Source organism: Pyrgilauda ruficollis, unplaced genomic scaffold, assembly GCF_017590135.1.
Source record: "Pyrgilauda ruficollis isolate IOZ18807 unplaced genomic scaffold, ASM1759013v1 scaffold24, whole genome shotgun sequence".
Classification (NCBI taxonomy): domain Eukaryota; kingdom Metazoa; phylum Chordata; class Aves; order Passeriformes; family Passeridae; genus Pyrgilauda; species Pyrgilauda ruficollis.
This window is the reverse complement of record NW_024523648.1, coordinates 1,327,835-1,350,393: the sequence shown is the minus strand read 5'-3', so window position 1 is coordinate 1,350,393 and position 22,559 is coordinate 1,327,835. Positions and strand designations below refer to the sequence as shown.

The 22,559-nt window shown below is 34.5% G+C and overlaps 1 protein-coding gene across 1 annotated transcript in view; it reads left to right on the top strand.

Annotated features, from left to right (window-relative positions):
• The window catches only part of TBC1D32 (TBC1 domain family member 32), a 74,399-nt gene extending 52,191 nt beyond the window's left edge, over positions 1 to 22,208 (top strand). The window contains exons 28-34 of the mRNA XM_041469893.1: positions 5,075 to 5,158; positions 13,543 to 13,612; positions 14,415 to 14,530; positions 15,507 to 15,661; positions 17,084 to 17,224; positions 19,033 to 19,221; positions 21,500 to 22,208. Coding sequence (XP_041325827.1) covers positions 5,075 to 5,158; positions 13,543 to 13,612; positions 14,415 to 14,530; positions 15,507 to 15,661; positions 17,084 to 17,224; positions 19,033 to 19,221; positions 21,500 to 21,619 — 875 coding nt within the window. The 3' untranslated portion in view covers positions 21,620 to 22,208. The remainder of the gene's footprint in view (positions 1 to 5,074; positions 5,159 to 13,542; positions 13,613 to 14,414; positions 14,531 to 15,506; positions 15,662 to 17,083; positions 17,225 to 19,032; positions 19,222 to 21,499) is intronic.
• The last annotated feature ends 351 nt before the right edge of the window (positions 22,209 to 22,559 follow it).

Here is a 22,559-nt window from a genome sequence, read left to right as displayed (position 1 = left end):
GGACTACTCATTGCAGTACTTGTGGCCTCCCTCAAGTGTCTTTAGTACATCTAGAAAAGGGCTTTCTGTGTATCGGCATCTAAGCTTTGGCAGAAAAAGAAGCAGGCAAATCAACTCCTCTGAACAATAGCTTAGATTTATGTAGAAAGTTATTACTCTATATTACTCTAAGCTTAGCACAGTGCATGTTCAAATAGTTCACATGACTGAGTTGGTTTTTTTTTTTTTTCTGTTGAACCAGAATCTCATCTTGACTATTTTAGCCATGCATTTTTCAATTATCTCCTCCTTCTTGTCCTGCAGGTATGGCAGAATTCATTTCTGTTGCTTTCCATTCCAGCATCTTGTTTTTTCATCTGTTCCCAGTTAAAATTGTATCAGCATCTGATTTCTGGGCAGATTCAACATTGTTATTCCTCTCCCCTTTAGTTAGGAGACTTTAAACCCAAAGCAAAATAAATTAAGGGTGTTGCGAGATCATATCAATTATATGCTAACATTCTTGCCTTCATAATGAGATACTCTGTCCCCAAATCCTGTTCTTCTCAAGCTTTATATTCATGTGTGATGTGGACAGGGATAGTAAATTCAGCTAAAATTACTTGCTCAATAGAGTCTTTCAGATTTTCCATCACCTATCTCCCTGAGGATCTGGATTTAAATTTCCAGTATTTTTAAGGGCCTATTAATTTACCTCCAAATAGTTTTTTCTTGATAAAAACCAACCAACCAAGAAAAGAAAATATAGCAGCTCTTGAACTTGCGTGTGAGAACTTACTGTAAAACAGGAATATTCTCCAGCTTTTATAAGTGAAATGTTTGATGGAAGCAGAGTGGTTAGAGTCAACACAGTGTTCTGGAATCCTTTAATATTTTGTGAGCTCTCCATCATCTGAGAGAGCTCTATCAAAACATGTTGACAAAAAATACAATGTGCCTTTGAGGCAGTGTCATTGTTTGTGATGTATGTGTGCTGCACCCTTTAGCAATTGCAACAAAAAGTTAAAACTAACTGCAGGACTTTCCCCATAGGATAAAGAACCCATGACTACTGTATGCTGTAATAGTGTTTTTAGTTCAGGATAACAAAATGCTGATATTGGATTTTCAAAAGAAGTTTTTAGAATAATACAAAATAGATGTTTGTGTTTTTATTTTTATGTCCTTGATTTTCCAAGGAAGCTTGTGTTAGAATTTGAGTGAAACAGTGGGTCTTTATGTTATGTAGAAAGAACAATTGCACATCAAAAATTCTTTCTTCTGACCCCCAAATCAGCTTGGAGCCACTGTAAGCAGTGGCATGTGAATGTATGTGCAGGTGTGTAAAGATTTGATTTGGATTTGAAGGGCTGTTTTTTCCATTAATAAAGAAAATACTTGTATATTGATATAACATATGCAATGTTCATCTCTAATGAAAGCACTGTCAGAATTTTTGTTATCTTGTTTTCTTCTTTTCAGAGAAAATGTAGGTTGTTCATTTGTCATTTTAATGTACACTAATTGAAAGTCCTCCTCGTTGTTGCCATCAATAATGGAATTGCTAACTCTGTTTCTCACATACTTGTTAAACTGAAGTATGGTTGATGGAGTTCAAAATTTCTGACGGTACTCTTGCAAAAAAGTAATCTGTCCAAGATTTTCACTCTTGAATTTCTAGCCTCTAACAGAAGTCACAGAATCACAGAATCCCTTGTACTCAGCACAGTGGGAAGAGGCCATCAAGGATCATTGCGTCCAGCTCCTGGCCCTGCACAGGACCATCCCCAAGAGTCACACCTTGTGCCTGAGAGCAGAACTGCTGTTAAAAAAATCCTTTGTATTTTCTTTTAAACTCCTCTGAAAAACCTGGATCATAGAACATGATCCAGTTACAGCAGTTATATTAGAGGATTTTAAAAAGTCTGATGTTTTTTGCATTTTTTGACCTTTTCGGCTTAAAAATTTCAGAGTAGGAATTAGGCTAGTGCTTGTGGTTGTTAACTATTAAAACAGTTTTAATCACATGCTTTTTTAAAGCAGTGTTCTTATGCAGTTTTGAAGCTGTTTCAGTTACCTTCCTTTTGTACGCTACTTCTTCAAGGAAAAAGAAAACCCTGGAGAAAAGTAGGTGCTTTATAAGCATACTGCAGTAATTTAAGAAATTTAAAAACATTTCTGTTTATTCTATATGATTATACACACCTAAATTAAAATTCTGTTTATTTTGTGTGTAGGAATTAAATTTCCATGAGATTATTTCTAGACTTATAAAATCTTCAATACTAACACAGCCAAGCTACCGTAATTTAAGAAAATCAACATTTTCACTATGTTGGTAGGCCACATAAACTTGACCTGAAAATTTGGACTTTTACAGCAATACTGACTGTACTGTACAATGAACCTGCCTAAATGTCTTTTGTCTAGTTTTTCAGTTAAATGAAGAATCACTGAAACAGTTTCTACAGTGGTGTCGAGATGGCAGCTAAATTATGTAGTGTTAAAACAAAAAAATGAAAATAGCTACTTGTCATTTCACATGGACATTCCTTTGGAAAAGGCAGTGTCCTGTGAAAACCATTTACTTATGTATTAACCACATGTGTTTTGAGACACATTCCTGTGTGTCTTTGTCTCTCAAACTTGATGAAAATATTTTCAAAAATCCTGCCAGGCACTTAGATAAATACTTTCAAATGGTGGAAATCAATTTAGTGCTTGAGTTTCAAAATGTTGCTTAGCAGTTGAACTCTCACTTCTATTAACTCAAGCACTGAATTGAAGTATTCACCTGCTAGGTCAAGCATATGTCTGCCTTATGACAAAAAGAGAAGAAATGTACAATGTCCCAGCTTGGTTTTAAATTTTCTGAATTATGGGATATTTTAGTCTTAACATAGTTTCCATTTATTATTATAGTAGGGCATATTTCAGTAATCACTGTACTAATAGTCATACAGTAAATATATAGCTAGTTACAAACTTAAAGTCTAATTTCTGCTTTTTGCTGTCTGCAGTTTCAGGAATAGGCACGTTTGCTCATTTTGCACAAATATTTGTTACATTGTTTGTGGGCCAAATTCCACTAAGCATATTAGTGAGGATTAGTGAGTTTGTATATTCTTCAAAAAAGAATAAATTGTTACTCTTCTGTAAAGTAAATTGCTTTTTTTAGCCCCATGTGTTTTATTAACCATGATTAAAAGTAGCTATGTTATATTTAATTAGCAGTTTCATTTCACTGTAAGAATGCCTAAGAATATAAATTACACATGTAGGTTTTTAGTTTTAATTTAGTAGTCCCTTGAAATGCAAAATTAATTTTGTTACTGTTGGAGTTGGAACTGAAAAATTCATGTTTATCTGTTGTAGTGAAACTTCTTTAGCATTACCAAAACACAACCTTTTAAAAACTTTATTTGGACTTAGTGTAATTTCTCTAAATGTTTTAGGCAATTAATCAAGACAAAAAAGATTGTGATTTAATGTCAGTATGTTAGCTTAAAATAATTGGAAGAAGAATTAATTATCTTTATTGTATCTTTTTCTTCATTGTTTTTCTGGCATAACAAGCATCAGAGTGTGGGTGGAAATTCTGTCTTTCTCCTCCTCCTCATTCCCAAAAGAGCATGCACTGCTCTTTAACTGCTTGTGTCAGTTTTCCTGTCATCATGGCTAGCTCAGGAGGTTTCTAGCTTTCTCCACTGCCACCTCCAGCATGTGTCATTGTTCTGCCTCACTTGTGCTGCTCCTACCACTGTCTGCTTAAACAGTGTAGTGGTACTGGTACCAGTGGTACTGGGTGTTCTTTATGGTCCCTTCCAACCCCTGCCATTCTGTGATTCTTTGAACTATTCAGTTTAAAATCAGCACACCCACCTGGGCAGTGGGTGCCTGTAGTTATGTGGAAGAATGGGGAAACAGGAGCTGAAGCTTCATTGCTATTAACTGAAGTGCTGCCAGGGAAATGGTAACATGATCTTAAAACTGGAAATCCCACAGATGGCAGCAGTCGTTACTCTCTAAATACGCTCCCTTGCTTTGCATTCTTGTGATAAGTATCAGGATGCATATCTGTATGCTTTATATCCTATTTATGGAGCCAACAGCAGGTGGTTTAGGATAGCATTTACTTATAAAAGAAGTTCATTGTTGCTATCCTAAATTCCTATTATGCCTTACCTCATGCGGGCCTGCTCCGTGCAGTTTGTGTAAAGGCTTCCTCATAAGCTTTGTTTAAAATTGTATGGTGTAGTGTTCAGTTGCCATAGCCTCAGACTTGGGGAACTGAGGAATCAGGGGCAGTTTGGATAATGATTTGTCACCGAGAGGTCTTGCTAACTTCCTGGCTAACATCCTATCAAGGTGGGAGGTAAGATTTCCTCCATAGTGAACAGATGTCACCATCGGACTTAGCTGTGCAGTGTCTGCGGACTCAAAGTTCCATAGCAAGAACTGAAGAAGAACATTATGGTCATCATTAAATGGAGAATTTCCAAAATTAAATACTCCTGTTGCATAAATTTAAGTAAATAATTTTTATCTTGTGATAGCATAGGTAGTTTTATATTGAGGTTTTTTGGAAACAGGCCTTAAACTTCATGTGCTTTTGTTAGCATAATTTTGGGATGGTGTCAGCTTTTGGTTCAATGTGGGCTGTTGGGTTTATTTGGGATATTTGGTTCGTTGGTTGGTTTGTTCATTTTATTGTTTTCCTTTCCTGTCTCCCTGTCTTCATACACAGACAAATGTGGTAAGACATTATAGTTTAATTATAGTTAATTTTCATTTCATATTGAAATAATGTAACAAATTCTGAAGTAATCCTTGGAGGATATGAAGATAATATGAGATTCTCTTTCTGTTTACACTGAATATATTCTCAGTAAAGCTATTAAAATTTAATTTAAGTTAGGAATGTTGTTAGGAATGTAAAAGCGCAATGCATGTTTTGAGTTTTTCCCCTATAAAAATGTGAATAAATATGCAAGAAATAGCTTTACTTTCCCACATATTGTCATTTAGTTAGGTGACATAGTTCCATATTTTGTTTGTTGCCTCTCATTTTTTAATGGGTTTTTACTTCTTGCAGTTTTGGCAGAATTAATTGAAAAGTTCGTGTCACATCTTTCTGAAAGCAAAACAGATTGTTATTTCAGCACGGGAAGCTATAAAGGTCAGTCTACTAATAATTTATTGCCATGCAGCTTCTTCATATTTAAATTGCCTTTCTTCTAAATGTATCTGTATAATTTTGGGGGTTGTTTAAAATGTTCTTTAACAGCTCAGAAGTTCATTACTTCACTGGTGGGAAATAACCTCACTTTGGAGAAGAAAATGATGTGCTCGAGTGAACAGAACAGATAATTATTAGTGATGGGCTTTCACATTTCTGTGTGAAATAATGGAAAGATGATACAGAACAGGTGAGATTCAGAGTATTTGTTGACACCTATTATAGATGATTTGCAAAGCTGGTGGCATAAATATTTAAGATGGTGTAAGCAATCTGGCTCACCTTTTGAAAGCCCCACAAAGGTATATACACTTTATATTGTATTAAGGGATATGTATTAAAGAACTGTTATTGTTGCCAGAGTAACCTGAGTGTTAGTTTTGTACAGATATTGTGATTACAGCCAAGAATAAAGGATGAATGATAAAGTTGATTTATTCTGAGTGTAAATGTGTTTTAATACTTTGAAGCACTGGTAAAATTAGAAGATTTAGAACCAATGTTAATATCTGCTGGAAGATGTACTTTCATTCTTCACTGTTTGTCCATGACTCTTCTCACAGGTTGTAGTTCAGCCATTTACAGTACTTATTCTGTTACTAATTGTGGAGAATCAAGTCTGCTTTTGAGGAGAGTCTGTTATTTATACTGATATTTTACTCTTCTATCCATAGGACGCAAAGATAGTATCCTTGGAGACTTGGGGCCTGCCTTTGAAGTTTCAAAGCATAAAACCCCTTTAGAAATTTTAGAAGCTGTTTTTCTTTATATTTAGTGGCCTTTACCTTCCAAAAGCTTGCTAACAGGATATCCTTAATTTCATTTCAGAATCTGTCTCTTTGCTTTAGGAAGAGAGTTGTTGATGGGACAGTTATTTCTATCACAAGTTTATATTTTCTTAAAAGATACTGAAAGTATTTTTTATTGTCCTGTATTACTTTTCAACTTCTCATGAGGCACAATGAGCAATAAAAAAATTCCATGGACTCACAAGGCTTGCTAATTACATATTTCTGAGACTTCCTAATTCAAATTATAATTTTGGTTGTTCCTTTAAAAGCTAAAAATGCAGAAACTACCTAGAGGAAAAAGAAACATCTGACTTGCATCCTCTGAATGGATGCCTTGCCCAGCAAAGGCAGCAATCCTGCTCTTCCTTAATTGTGATATCTAAGTGCTTCCATCTGATGTGAAAGATCTCTAAAGAGAAGCAGTAGGTCTTACTCCATTCCCTTAGTCATCAAGTACCTTACTTTTAATCCACTCCTCTCAATCTTCTGGTCAAAGTTGGGATTTAAAGTATATTCAGGAAGGTTGAACCTAGATTTTCTATTTAATTGATTTCACCATGAACCACTGATTAGACAGAGGTGGCATCAACACTGCATTATTTATCTAAAATCTAATGTCAACTTCGAAGAAAACCAAGTTTAAAAATCCTGTGACAATTGCATATATTGTATAGAATTAAAAATCCAAAAGAATAGATACAGAAACAGAGATAACATAGTGAAAACCTCAGTTCTTGGTTTTCTTGAGCCTTAAAGATTTTCTTTTAATGATAAACCAACTCTGTCTAATATTTTTTATTTTCTGTATGAAGGGGTTTTTGGATCTTATACAGGCACTACTGGACGTTAATTCTGGATAAGTTTGCCTGTTCGGTTATCAGATAAAGGCTCCAATATTTAACAGGTTCTCTAATAAACAGTTTTCATGTGCAAATGCCTTTGGTATTCCATGTTCTTTAATGAAGAAAAGCTTGGAAATGGGAGAATAAGAAGTCTTCTCAAGGGTAGACAGTAATCTGGTGGTAAGAGGTAGTCAGAGGACTGGTGGTGTCCAATTGAGTTCTTTCCCTGTCAGCAACAGCATTATCACAGACTTCTATTGTGGAGAGTTTTCCAGCCAGGAAAGAGTGTTGCTCAGGCAAACACCATGTATCATCAAAGGTTTCTTTTAACTTTTGTAGGAAAATAGTTACTAAAACTTCATAGCACCTTTTCCAGAAAGGTGTAGCAATAAGCGTTAACCAGGTAAGTTAGTTTAGGCCAATAAATTCATGCTAATTGACATGAAACAAAAGTCTGGCTCTAAAACTGAATCTGTGATCATATTCTAATTCTACTCTGAAACAGTAAAAGGGCATGATTTTAAGGATTGGTCATATACCTAAAATTATGTTAATTTTGGGTTCTTTTTTACATCATAAAATAAACAGTATGACCTTTCTGTGAAGGGAGGGTAATGCATATTGAGAACCCGGGATGCATTATGCTTCCTGTGTTTGTACCAACAGGACAACAAAACACATTCAGATCTTTATCAGACCTTATTTGTTTAAAATTAGACTTCTCACTGATTGAACAATGATTGTCCAGATTTCTGTACCTTTCCCAAGGTTTTCTGGTAGTCTTTATGAATTGTTGCAATTTCTTTGAGGGGAATTATTGAATGCCATGTTATTTCACAGTATGTTTTTCATATATTCCTGTAAGAGCCATCTAACCTAAATCCTAAAACTAGTTACAGTAGGGACATTTTTCTGTATGAGGTAAAGCTAGTGATTTGTTAGAAGGTAACATCTTTCTAGCTTCACATATAAGTAAGCCAGCGTGAACTTGGCAGTGGTATGTATCCACCATTCTTTTAAATAAATTTGGGTCTGAGGAACTGAAAGCCAGTTTCTAGTAGTTGTTTCATTTCAATGAAGAAAAGTCACATTTTTCTTAAAAATTGATTCAGTACAGCACATAGATATTCAGCATTTATCATGTTTCCTGAAATTAGAATTTGATTATCCTAAAAAAATGACAGCCTTGTAAACCTGTAGCTAGCTGTAATTAGAATAACACAGTCATCCATATGCCATGGAGCCCCTCAGGATTTCAGTCTCTTATAAAATTTGGAAATATGGAAAAATTAAATTAGATTGGGTTGTAACCATTTGCAAGATAAGAGAGAAGGAAAAATATCTGATAAAAAACTATGCAGTTGCAATATTCAATTACAAACAGTAACACAAATAACACAAATCTTAAATGAAGTTTACTTTCTTCTAGCAGCAACAATACTGCTGTGATGTTTATTCAGATGACTGAATCTGTGCATACGTCAATGATCTCTGTCTGTCCCCTTTCCTAGAGTTAATAATTTCTAGTTTGCTTTTAATTTTTCTTTCTCCATTATAAACCCTAAAACATTGAAAACCAAATAATTGGTGTCTAGCTGTAATAGGTAATAAAATGGCAAGAAACTGAAATTTGCTGTAGTAATAAATACCATGCATTATATATTAGGTATATGAAGTTCCTAAAATAGCCTCTTACTCTTTCTGTTAGCAAATTCCAGTTCAGTGTAACAGAAATGCTTTGTGAAAATGTCATAGTTTTCTCAAGGTTTAAACAACCCATTTATCAGAGAAATGTGAAGTCATCTAATGTATTGGTGTCTGTGCTTCTTAATTGGTCTCCATGATGTGTTGCAGACCATGATGTGTTGCAGACACTTGGGACTGCTGCAATGTTTTGTGGTCATTAGGTTTTTTTTGGGGAGCTCTGCTTTTGCAGATGACCTTGCAGTCGAATCCTCTGTTTCCACTGGACTTTGTCTCTGAAACAGCTCTGCCATTTACTGCCAAAGGGACAGAACCTCTGGGATTTCAGGTCTTGGCCATAAAACTCAAATGTCATGGTGTGTTCCTTCTCCTAGATGAGCCTAAGTTCTCTGACTGAACAAAATCTCCAGGAGCTTTCTGCCATTTAATGAGCTCTTAATCTTTGAAGGGTCATGTGGGTCAGGTAACAAACTGAGAAATTTAAAAACACCAGGGGGAATGTATCGATATAGAGCTGTTCAGAAGGAGCAGCAAATAAGAAACACAGGATTACAACCTGAAATTGTGATGAAAGGGAAGGAGAAGGAAGGGAATTTTTCCATTCTTTCTGTATCATTTGATAAATTCACTTCAAACTGTCCACCATTTTGATGATGTTATCAAAAAGCATTTTACCCGTTGCCAATTTAGGTATCTGGACAGAAAATGTGTTTCATTCTTAATGAAGCTGTTGCCAGAAACAGCTTGAGTGTTTGAGATGATCTTTACATAAGTTGAAGTTCTAGATATTAATATTTTGGTCTTGTATTGTTATGACAAGAGTACTGATGACATAACAGATACTTTCGATAGTCAAAGTAGAATTATGCACAAGGTTACCTCTGAGAAGCCATCAACATTCTCCAGCAGTCACTCTTGGATCTTGTTTACATTGTCTCTATTCTCAGTTCAAATCCAACAAAAGTAATACTTTTCTTTGAAAAAAGATTATTTTATAGACGTTTCTAACAATGAGTGTGAGGTCAGACTGTCACAAGTGTTCTAGATGAGTAGCCTGGTTGAAGGAGGTGACATCATGGAGAAACAGTAGCAAAATGGCAGAGCAGATCATGGAGAAAAACTTGTAAATTTTGCTCTGCCACAAGTCCAAATAATGTTTAAAATAAAAAACTTTCATAAGAACATCAGAATGAGAAAGGATAGTTCCTGGCATAGCATAAAGATTAATATTGACTGTCTGGGTATCTGCCAATGGACAGGGTCAGTGTTTAGGTACCCGTTGAAGAGTAAGTGAAAACCTGCTGGTTTGTTAACAAAAATAATAAATCCTAGGAAAAAATTATGAGTTCCATAATTTCAGTTTATATGGACAAAGCCATGGACTAGACATCTGATAGCAAATATACTTATATACTTCTAAGTATTTTAAAGCATTTGTGGGAATTAAGCTGGTGGCTCTGGCTATCATGGTATTTTCAGCTGTTTGCAGAACCTTTACTAATTTTTTTTCTTTGAATCAAAAGTCTTTTTTATCCATAGCAAGAAACCTAATCTTTCTTATTGTCACTGAAGTTAAAATTTAGCATCCATTAGTATATTCCAAAGGTTATTTATATAGACATAAAACCATTTGGCCTGGGCACCAGGAAGTGAAAGAGCTAAACCAATAATGTGAGTGACAGCTTTAGTAATATTTTTTACTTAGGACAAAAGGGAAGCCAGTGGTGTCTTTGGCGTAGCAGCACTTTAGACAGGGAAATAAATTAAATATTATCCAAATACCATACAAATTATATGACACATGCTGTAAAGCTGTTTCAGCTTGGCATCCTGTCATTTCAGTATGAATGCAATGTAGCCCATTTTCTGACTTAAACACATAAAAGCTTTGTAATGGTAAGAGGAAAAATTAATAAGAAAGCAATCTTTCATATAAATTGCAAACTTAATTGGAGTGTAGGCTGATCAGAAAAAATGCCACAGGACTATGCATGGCAGTTATGCTGGAGTGCTTATAGCTATACACTGAGTTTAATAATTTAAAAAATCGTGCCTCATGGGAGTCTCTTTTTGTGCTCCTGAATGCTGCAAAACATTTTGAAAAGTGCTGCCCATTAAGGTGCTTTCTAAGAATTTTCTTAAATTGTAAATCAGCTCCTAGAGAATTTCGATGTCCTTCAAGTCCAATTTAATTTTGGCTTCTGTTTTACAGTTTTTCATTTTTAAATAAAAAAGTGTGAAATATCTGTTCAACATAGATTTTTTTTTGGTTTAAGATAAATAAAAAGGAATCTGCCGAAATGTGTTGTTCATTCAACTTAATAATGGCCAGAGTGCTGTATCATATTATTAATTCAGAGTTCAGAGAGGTGGTCTGGCCTTTGATGATGAATGGCATTCTTATTTAGTGAACTGATTCTTCTCCATGACTTTTTGTTATGAAACCTTTTGTGCTTCAAGACAGTTATATCAGGTGTATTGAAAAATATTTGTCAAAAATTTTTTGTATAAAATTAATTAAGTGCATTAAAACAGATATATAGGCATCATCACAATAAGCTTTTTGTCCATGGATTGCAATATACGGTATTTAAATATTCCACTTGTTTTTCATAGCATTTTTCTCAGTTTAATGGAGCATTTAAGGTTTCTAGGTCTAGTTTTTAATCAGTGGAAAGTAGTCCTTTGTGTATTCTAAATGACTTTACAGTGTTCTTAGGCCTAGTCTTCCCAGTTTGCTAAATAATAAACAAAAGGGAAAATAAAAACTTTTGACCCAGGACAAAGAAGCACAATTTTTGGATTAGCAGGATACAGAACTGTGACTATGTCAAATACAGTGGTGTCTGAAAGCAAGAGGTTTTGCCTTGATAAGGTACTGTGTGCTAGAGAATTATTATTCAGTCCCGACGTCAAGTTAATTTTATCTTCCTTCACAATACAGAGAAAAATATCAGAAGGAAGTGTGGTGGAAAAAAAAAGCCCTTTCCTGCCACTAAGAAATTGTTACAACAAAGAAGAAAAGTCAATGAAAATTTTTGAAGTCAGTTGTGTTCTCTTAATGTTAATGGACAATGAGCATTCAGTACTTGCTGTGAACTGTAACAGAGTGGACACTGGCTCACACAGTGGGCTGTGATGCAGCCTTTCTTTGTTACACCCTTGCAGGACTGGGATACCTTCATTTCCACCCACAAGAGCATCCACCTCAAAATGGAAGCAGGGCTTCATTGGAGTTTATAGGTCTTCGTGGTCCTTGTCCTTTGCTGCCATTAAACATGGTGGTGTTAGGACTGCATTGGTCAGGATCCACAGCTAACTCATTTAAATTCCCCCTATTTCCTAGGATGTATGTATGCCTCTTGCCTTCCCAATTGCACACACAAGCTTGAAAATATATTGACTTAGTATGACAATTACAGCTTGAGTAAACAGGTAACTTGGAACAGGAGCTGTAAAAAGTTATGAATGTTTCAGTTATTTCTCTGGGGTTTTAACTGAAATGCCCTATGAATACATGTGTATTCTTCCGAAGATTGCACTGCTGGTATGCTATGCAAAAGATATTTGAACTACTGTTCTTTGGATTGCATAAAACCTCTCTGATGTGCGTTTACTGTTTCAGTCCCATCAGATTATTGAATAAGATAATTTTATTCAAAGAGCAGTTGATATTTATTATGTATAAATATATTGTCAAAGGTACAAGGTTAACTTCTCACAACCCTAACACTTAAATTATTGTTCTCTGTGAAAGTTATAAAACAGAGTGGGGTTTTATTCTTGCCATACTTCCTCTGCTGAATTTTATTGCTTCATTGTTGAGTGTATTTTGCTGTATTATTTTCTTCATAAAAATTTTGCCCTACCTCATCTGATATGAGCGGATGGAATCTTATTTTTTGGTTTTTTGGTGGGTTTTTTTTTGTTGCTTTGTTTGTTTGTTTTCCCTTTGAATCTTTTCCTCCCTGAACTTGTAACTATTTCATCTTTAATATCTTAGACCCAGTTTGTGTGCCAGGAACATAGAGTGTTTACCTACACATGAATAGCCAGGGAATCCTTCACTTTGATTTCTTTGTCTGTCTGAGGATATAGGAAAAAATACATGAGAAGTTACTGTGTGATTTGCTTAACTGAATTTTTACATTTATCATTTACATGAAAATACTTTAAGTTCTGCTGCCATATCTATTATTTACATTTTTAGCAGGTGTTGTCAGTTAAGGTTTTTGTTTGTTTCATTTATTTCTGCTTTTAAGCAGCACTTTCAAAGTATATTCAAGGTTTATTGCCTCAGCTTTGTAGCTCATAATATTATTAGACTGCAATTTTTATCTGTGGTATAGTTATCTTAGATGATAACATGTACATTATAGGGAAAATGCCCATTTAAAATTTAATTTAGAATTGAGGAAATCCTACAGCAGTGCTTGCTTTAAATCCTTATTTATTAATTTTTTCTAGCTTGGATTTTTAATTTAAACAACTGCAGAAAATGGGGTATATATTACTGTATGAAAAAAATGCATGTAAATAATAATTTATTAAATATATCCGTTTTAAAGTTTTCTGTTATTCATATCATAATAAAATTTTTGTTAATAAAGTTGGAATTACAGCTAGGAAATTTTAAGGCCTCTGGAATGGAAGAAAGTGGATCAGATTAGGCTGCCTTACCCAATTTCTAGGCCAGAAAGAATAAAGTTCTGCTAAGATATGGGGCTGAAAAAGATTTTGCTTGCTGTAAAGGTAGTGATAATCATACCAGCCATGAAGATTTCCTAATAACAAGAGTGATTTTCATTTAAAAAAGTCTTGTGAAGAATGGAGATTTTTTTATGAACCCTTTCCAAACACTACCAAAATAACTTTGAATAGGAGACTGTTCTCCAGAATTGGTGTTCATACACAGAAAGAGCTTTACATTAGCATTCAGTTCAAATCATATTTCTTATAATAGATTACTTAATTTATTTTGTTTTAGCCATGGATGCAGATGTGAAGAAAGAAAACCTTTCATCTGTGCAGCAGCTTGGTGTTGAAATGACAGTCAGGTACATGGTATTAAAATATTTCCCTAGAGTATTTCTAGGATTTGTTTGATTTTCATGGAATGGCTTTAATAATACTTAATCCATCAACTCATTGCTTTATAGCATTTAAATCTAAGATAAACTTTAAGAAAATGAATTCTAACTGGAATTGAAAAAGGTATTAGTACATAATTAAATCATCTTTACAGTTTATGTATGTTATTATCCTCTATTTTTGTAAAGACTAATTGTAACGTACTAGTAAGATTTACCATAAAATTGCATTATCCTGAATTATGTGTCTTTTTATCCATTGCATTACTTCTCTAAATGGTTCTGTTTATCTAAGCTTAGTTATATGCCATTTAAACATTTTATTTGGCTGGTAATTTGCAGAGCTGTGATGAAGGAAAAGCTTAGATATCTGTACTTCCACAGATTGCTATCTTTAGCATTAATGTTTGAATTCTCATTATAATAATTACACGTACAATAATTATATCGAATTCTAAATATTGTACATGAAGAAACTGAGTCATGCGTGTTGGAGTACTTGCTCCTCCCTACCACCGTCTCTAAAACTGAACTAAAGGGAATTTGGGTGAGGATTTGCAACAATGAGCAGCAGATGTTTGCTCATAATCCTTTCTAGGTAGAGCACAGAAGGTTTTATTTAATGATCTATGTGCAAATCTACAGCATAGTTTTAGTGATGGACAACTTTATGACAGCTTAACTTTTACAGGTTTTTTAAATATGAATTCTTCCTTTCTAGGAACTCAAAAAATATTTAAAAAGGTTTTTTTTAAACTTTTTGAAACAGATACGGAAAATACTTAAATTTGCTAAAAGAAGATGCTGAAAATGGGCTGTGTTTCGTGTTAATGAATTGTGAGGAGTTTCTGAAACAACAGCAAAGAACTGTGGTATCTTCACTTTGTATCCTTTTCCTGATAGTGTAAGTTATGTTGTCTAAAAATTTCAGTGGAATTTGAACTCCTGGTTTGTACTTTTAAGAGGTGTGGGTGTGTTATATTTATAGAAAGAAAAAAAAATTAAATAGCTCTTTTACTTTGAAAGTTTATTAAGTTAAATGCATTCCCAATGCACTTAAGAAAATGTTCACCCTTTTGTTCCCATACTTTGTTAGAATGTTTCTCATTCTAACTCATTCTCACTTTTGTCATCAACTGTTTTGGAGTGGGATCTCATCTTTGAATGTGATGGAGCCTGCAACAATGCACCTTTGAACATTAGTGAGTACTTGTGGAGCTCCCACAATACCAACACTGTTAATGATACTGCCCATGTAGTGAAAAGCGTGATAAGTAGATGTAGTCAGATCAACAGGAGTGGTTAGACTTTTGGTTCTTTTGGATCTACTGTGGAACTTCCTGTAAAAAAAAAAATTAAACAGATAATAACTTTTCAACCAGCTTTGCTATATGATTCTCTGTTAGATTTGCATACCACTATTAAATTATACTTCAGGTGTATTAGTCAGAATCTCATTTTTAAGGCTTTTCTTTTACTTTTTTTTTCCCCAATAATTTTAAGTCCTGTTTTATTCCTCCACTATTCTGCTTTCTTGCACTTTATAAGCACGCTCATTTTGGTGCAGATTTTTTTGCATTTACTTGCTTTTTCTTTACTTTTACTGATTTAGCTTGACTACATATGGCCTAAAAAAAATTTAGTATATGGGGAAAACAGCTTAAATTTTTTCTCCTAAAATTCAGTTTGAGAGATAACTGTGCCTTGATGCTGCCTTCTGTGCAGCTCTGTTGCCCTTGGCCAAGTCTAACAACCCAGCTCCTGGCTCTGCGTGTGCGCACCTCAGAAGGAGGAGAGCTGTGGTTGCTGCAGGAGAGTGAGGAGGAGATCTCTGCCCAAGTTCCTTAACCTTCCTGTTCAGGCTGCTTGCAGGAGCACTATGCTGGTTATGACTGGTTTGCATCTTCCATCTTCCTCATAATGTCAGGAGACAGGGAGAAGACACTGACATTTCTTCAGCAATTTTCACATCTTCTTGTTTCAGCATTTCTCTGGCTACCAAGACTGCATTTATCCGTAAGAATTTATAATCTGGTTCATTTGGAAAGGCTCCTTTGAAAGTTTACAAATGAGAATTTATTCATGTCCTTAGTTTCATTTTTTCTTGGCAATTTTTTTTTGTTTTCTTACTTTTCTAATGCATTATATTATCCTTAAGCCCCCCCCAGCTAAATATATGACTATGAAAAATTAATGGAAAAACGTAGATCTGATATTTACTCAAATTTTTGTTTAAAAGGAGAGAAGTAGCAGGTGGACTGAAGACATGGTTAATGAATTTTAAAGCTGGCATTGAAGCAAACTTTGTTAGTGGCATTAAATTCTGTGTGAAGGCTGTGATACTGCTGAATGACCTTTTTTTTTTCATTATCAGATTCCAGTAAGAGAGCAAGTCCATTGATCTGACTTTTTGGTTTCTTTTAGTGACAGTTTTGAAATTTACTTAATACATTTGAGTATATTTGGTAAATTTTAAAAATTGTTACTGCACAGATACTGTATGATTGATGGTTTTAAATTGTCAGTATCTGGATTGAGGTAGTACAGGAAGCATCATTTCTCTCTTTCATTATGGGAGTTCCCAGCTATTTAAAATAAAATCTTCTGTACATTGTCATGTTGTGTTTTGAACATAAACTCTAAACTGTAGTCTCTACCAGAGAACTCTGAGGTACAAGAAGCACAGATTAGATTCTGTGCTTCTTCCATATCGAGGCTTCTGTAAAAATACCAAGTGATCTGTCTTGTCACTAGAAGGAATGATGGTATCTGTTCATTCAGCACTGAGTCTGGCCTGAGGTTGTTCCAGCATAATGAAATTTGTGCTAAAATTTGCTCCACTTTGCGAGTGCTGAAAAACCATGGTGCCAAGGATTCATTAACTGGAACTGGGCATTGATATCCAGAACCTTCCATAGTGATAAAACCTCTGCTCCTTTTGCTGCACATAATAGAATTTCACTCACACCCTCCACACATACTGCAAAGATGTGTGCACACAAAAACCAACTTCAAATACCATGAAGTTCTACTTCACCACTAAATGGAGGAGAAATATTCAGCAGAAATCAATCTCTTTTTTTTCTTCCTTCTGTTTTCCTGTTTAAAATATAACAACAGTTTCTCCATCCCTGTTTTGACTATTAAAACCTGTATACAATAAGGAACTACACTACTAATGTACAGTAACAATCAGAATATATTTATTAACACCGTAGTTACCTACATCTTTTTCTTGATGGAAGTACAACCTATTATCTTTATCCTGTTTCCTGTCTCTAAAATAATCAGAATTACTTCTCTTACATATAAAAGGGTATATTTTTATATATTGTTCTCAGCAAGGCATTAAAAAACAAACAATTTCTGTAGTCTGTAATCCTGTTCCTCAATTTCGTTGTTGATGATGATGATGATGTTGTTGTTGTTGTTAAACAGATGCACCTGCCTGTTACAACGGTGGAATATGGCATCCATCCAGTCTATTTTTGCAGTGCTCACCACATTGAAATGTTGCTGAAAGCTGAGTTACCCCTTGTTTGTTCAGCCTTCCACATGTCTGGTTTCACTCCATCCCAGGTAACTGATCAAAATGTATTAAATGATCATCAACCTATTGACTTAAATCTACAAAATCAAGAACACTGAGGACCTACTGACCAATTTTTCTAAATGGCACTTGTGTGGTGGTTATAAAACTGAGGGGAAGAGATAAGAACACATAGTGACTTATCTGAGCATATGGAAATAGAAAGTGACTGACTCATAGAATAATACCAGTGTATGGGAGCTGATGACCTTTTATTACATGTTCATGCAGAAAAATTGATAAAAATAATATATACTAAATGCTCAGATTTAGCATTTAAACAAAATACCTTATTCCCTGGAATAATTATCTGAATTTTCCATAGGAGAGAAATGGGTAATTTGCAGTAGTTATATACTAGGAAGCAGTTCCTGTGATATTAGAGAAAAATTGATTTTATATGAGCTACTACAACTATTACAATCAGGTAACATACTATTTTTTCATAATAAAGAGGTGTTACAACAGAAGAATAATTATCTATAACATCAGCTTTCATTTTGCCTACTTACAAAAATTGTTTGGTAGTATGGAAAGCTATGGATGAATCATTGTTTGTAAAGATTGCAGTCATGATGAAGGGTAAAGAGCTCCGTGCAGTGAGATAGATTGTCTGTGCAAAGGACACCTTGCCAGAGTGAGAAAGTGTATTGCTGCGCCAAGGCAGGAAAAATATTTTTCATTTTATGCCTTCAAAATTCTTTTTGCTGCAAGATTTGCAGCTGAAAAGACTTTAATGGGGGCAGATGCCAGTGTGGTACAGACATTGCTTAAAGAAATCAGCTTGGGGTTTGGTTTTGGAGGAGAGGAGAGTAGCAGATAAAGGAATTTATCTCAGCATAGGAATAAGGTGCTTATAATAAGGTTCCTGTTTTAGGATGAAGAAAATACATGAGGACAGTCACTCCTTCAGCTATTCTTGTGCAAGTTACACTATTTTAGTTTTTTAATTGTGTGTACTCAGTAACAGACTAGATACTGTTGTAAACTGCTGATAATGATTTTTTCATTTATTTAATGAGTTACTGAAATGCCACTTGTAGGTGCCACCGTATCTTCTCTGTGATTTTGCAGTTCTAGTGCAGCATTAAAAACAAACTGAACTGTGGAAACAGTTCTGATATATTTAAGTGATTGTGTGCCTCAATAAATACCTCAAAACATATTTAATGCCAGACTATGGTTCTCATCTAATTAGAATTATGGTAATTCTGCTGAATATTTTTAAACACCTTAAGGAATGATTAGCAGAAGATTTGTGGTCTAGAACCAAATGAAATGTGCATTATACCTCTTAATACGTTGTAATTTAGATCAGGGCAAAAGGGTCACTGTGTTCATACTGACTTCATTAAATGAAAATGTGTTTTAGGGAAGGGCCTAACATTCATTTGTAATGCAGAGAACTACTTTAATTGAAAGGAAAACCCACGCTGAACATGTCTTCATCACTGTCATTACTCTTTAGGCCACATTTAAAACAAAACCTTGAAAAAAAATCACTTTTGCTTTCATTGGACTTTGAGTCTCAAGCTGAGGAGATGCTGGAATATACTCATACAAGTGAGATGCATGGATACAGGCTGTAATGTTTAGTCTAACTCACTAGGAGTCTATTCAGAGGCTGTACAATAAAAATGATGAATCTTGGCTTCTTTTGTACTTTATCCCTTTTATTTTCATAGCTGGGGTAATGTTATAGGGAAAAGGTTCTGTAGTACAGAAAAGAGATAAAGCAGATTAATTATGACTGAATGTATAGAATTATTTAATTATATATAATTTCATTCTCATCTAGATCTGTCTGCAATGGATAACTCAGTGTTTCTGGAATTACATGGACTGGAGTGAGATCTGTCACTACATTGCCATATGTATTTTCCTTGGTCCTGATTATCAAATATATATATGTATTTCTCTGTTCAGACACCTACAGCAAGACATCATGAAGCACACAGAAGCCCGAGATCTTCAAGTTTTTCTGAAAGTAAGGGTTTCTTAATTTTTCAACTGCTGAGGAGATGCAAAGCTCTGAATACTGAGGAAATATATTTAATATATATTAATATATATATTATTATATATTTTATCTGAAACTCTTACTGAATTTCACTAAGTCATTTTAAACAAGTGAAATAATACTTTAATTTTATTTGTTCCCTGGAGGAAATTGTGTGTAATATTTTCCAGAAAATAGCTTTCCTTCATTTTTTACGGAGCAATTTCTTTCATGAGCAAAGAAAATAGGCACATTAAGGTAGGGGAGCATTTGCTTCAGTTCTCTGTATGTGGGCTCAATCTCATTGAATGAGGTGCTCTCCAGAAGGGTGGGTTTTGTTCCTTGCTGAAGCTTGTGGAGATGTGCCATGAAGCTGATCAAGCTGGTGGTTTGAAGAAATGCTAATAACTATATGACCAGCCTCACAATTTCATATTCTTTCCCAATTATAAATTATGTTTGGGTTTGGGGTTTTTTTCAGTGTAGTGCAGAGCTGTGACTGGAGTCATAATTTGATACAGTATCTTACCCTTCTTCACAGGGACATTTTTGGGTTTTTTGGTAGTTTTTTTTTCACCTGTCAAAATTGTTATGTGAACTAGATATCTGCAACTTAGTCTGTCCCAAGAATAATAGTTTTCTGACTGGTTTGCATCCAACTCACATATGCTTAAATATGGAAAACTATCTCAGCCCAGTCAGCTTCCTTGAATATGTTCGGTACATAGTCTAAAGAATGCATTGTTTTGTTTTCTCTGGTTTTGTACAAAGTGTCTTAAAAGCTGTATCTTGGTGGCATTGTTGGATAGAATATATAAAATACAGAAGAATTAATTCATACATTGCCACATGCAGTATAAACAGACTAAAGGTTTGGCATGGTATTGTTAAATTAATGAGAAAAGAATGTAAATTAATGCAGTACTCTACAATTTATTGAGTGACCACTACAGAAACAAAAAGGAGCATACTTGTACTCCTGCTGTTGATAAGTCTTTATTAATTGAAACTAAAAAAGAAGTTAAACTGTAGAGTGGTTTGGGTTGGAAGGAACCTTTAGCATCATCTAGTTCCAATCCATCTTCCACTCTGCCATTGAACCTGGCCTTGAGCACTTCCAGAGTGTTCCACAACTTCTTTTCAGTGCCTCACCATCCTCACAGTAAAGCTCTTCCTCATACCTAATCTAAACCTACCCTCTTTGAGTTTGAAGCTATTGCCCCCTGTCCTGTCACTACATGCTATTTAGTTCCAGATATGTGTGTGTGTGTACATGTATAATTTTATATTCCACCATAGTCAGCTTTCTCACAGTGCATGAGGAGCAACTTGGAAGGTAAAATCTTACTTTTGCTTTGCTTCTGTGTAGTGGAGAAAAAATATAAAGACTATTTTGAATTCCTGTTCAGATGCCAAAGTGCAGTTTTCCAAGCCTGAGTAGATGTTCTCAGGAGAATTCTACTTAGAGATTCATAGTTAATACACCAGAGGTACAATTTATGTCCACAGAGACTGGCTGCAGAGAATTTTTTGCAGCACATGCTGCCAACAGTGGTAATACTGTTTAGTAGATGATGACTACACAACAGCAAGTTAACCCTTTTTACACTTAACCATTCTTCAGGATCCTGTGTTCTGTGTGGCATCCTCCTTATCCCTCCAATATAGTAGCCATGAGAAGGAACATTTTCTCTTTGTTTTCTGAGGGCACTTTTTTACTTTGTGTTTCAGAATTAGTAAGAATTATTCACTTTTAGTGGTGCAGAACAGTTTATTCTGGTTTTATTTAAGCACTTCATGAAGATCTTATTTTTATCATTGATTTAAAAAAAAACCAAAACATTTCCTGTTTTTCTGTAGAACCTAGCTGGATATAAAAGCCACCCTTATAAACTTATGCCATATGCTGGTGTAGAAATCTTCTTTCAAAAGAATATTTTAGTGCCTGGATTTCCCTTCTTAAAGCTTGCTTTCTTTTCCTTAAAAATCTTCAATGAAATATTCTCCAGAAATGAGGCAAACAACATCCTAGTGAAATGAAATTCTCTGATACCAAGTGTGTAATTAGAAAAAAAAAAACCACTGTCTGGAAGTAGATATTGCCAAATCTTTATTTCTAAATAAAACCTAATAAAATCTAATTTAAACAGCCAGGCTCTGACAATCAGAAAAAAATGAGCTATCTTTAGAAGCGTGGAATTCATTCAATTGGACCTGTACATTTTTTGTCCTAGCTAATAAATGCTTTCTATGTGTATCTGTGCAGGAGGAAGCACTGCATGGATTTCGACTGAGTGATTATTTACACTACATGGAAGGCTTGGAGGAGATCTACAGACCAATGCTGCTGAAAGACATGAAGTCCATAAGAGCACAGAACACATAGATGAAGCAAACAAGCACTTTATTTTACAGTTTTGTTTACATCCTTTAAAAGGATGCTGATTGATTGATATTGATACCTCAGTCTCACCTAAAATCAGCCAGGCTGTTGAAATGTACATACTGTAAAATAAATAAGAAGTGTTTTTAGAATAAAATTTTTCAGTAAGACATAACCTACTTTTGATAACCAGATTTTCCCAGACAGGTTATGTGCACAGCCTCATTTTCAGTTAGCAGAAGGCAGCTTCAGAAGCCACCTGTAGGATGCTGAAATTTCTTCCTTATGAATCCTTGAACCTGTTCTTGACTCACTGTCGCCTTGTCATGTCCTTGTAGCACTGTCCTAAAGCCTTCATATTTTGGTCAGGTCTGACAAATGGATTTTTTCTTTAATATTTAGAAACAACTGCTATTGTGTATTCATGTGCATGAGAAGTCAACAAATGGAAACCAAATTCTCTGTTCCAACTTTGTGGATAATGTTGAAAAAATGGGATGTTTGAATACATGCAATGAAAAAAGACTTGATATTCCTGTCTTTAAAAAAAACCAAATAAATAGTTTTATATAATAAAGCATTATTAACCTTTGTTGTGAATGAAATTAAAATCTTTAAAATCATTATTTGCCTAAGAATATTGTATTAAAATATATAAAATATTATGTTTCGTCAATACATGCAATAACATTTTCTTTAGCAAATGTCTGGAATCTCAGAATATTTTGATTATGATATAGTGATATAGTGTTATAGTGAATATGTAGTGATATAGTGACTATAATGATATAGTGGTTTGCAAGTCCAATGGAAATCACAAATGTTGAATTTAGATTTATCCAATATTGTTACCACATTCCTGGGAGAAAAACTAAACGTTACTGCAAAGTTCCTGAAAAACAACTTTTCTAGATAAAATGGTTATATATACACTAATTTAGCC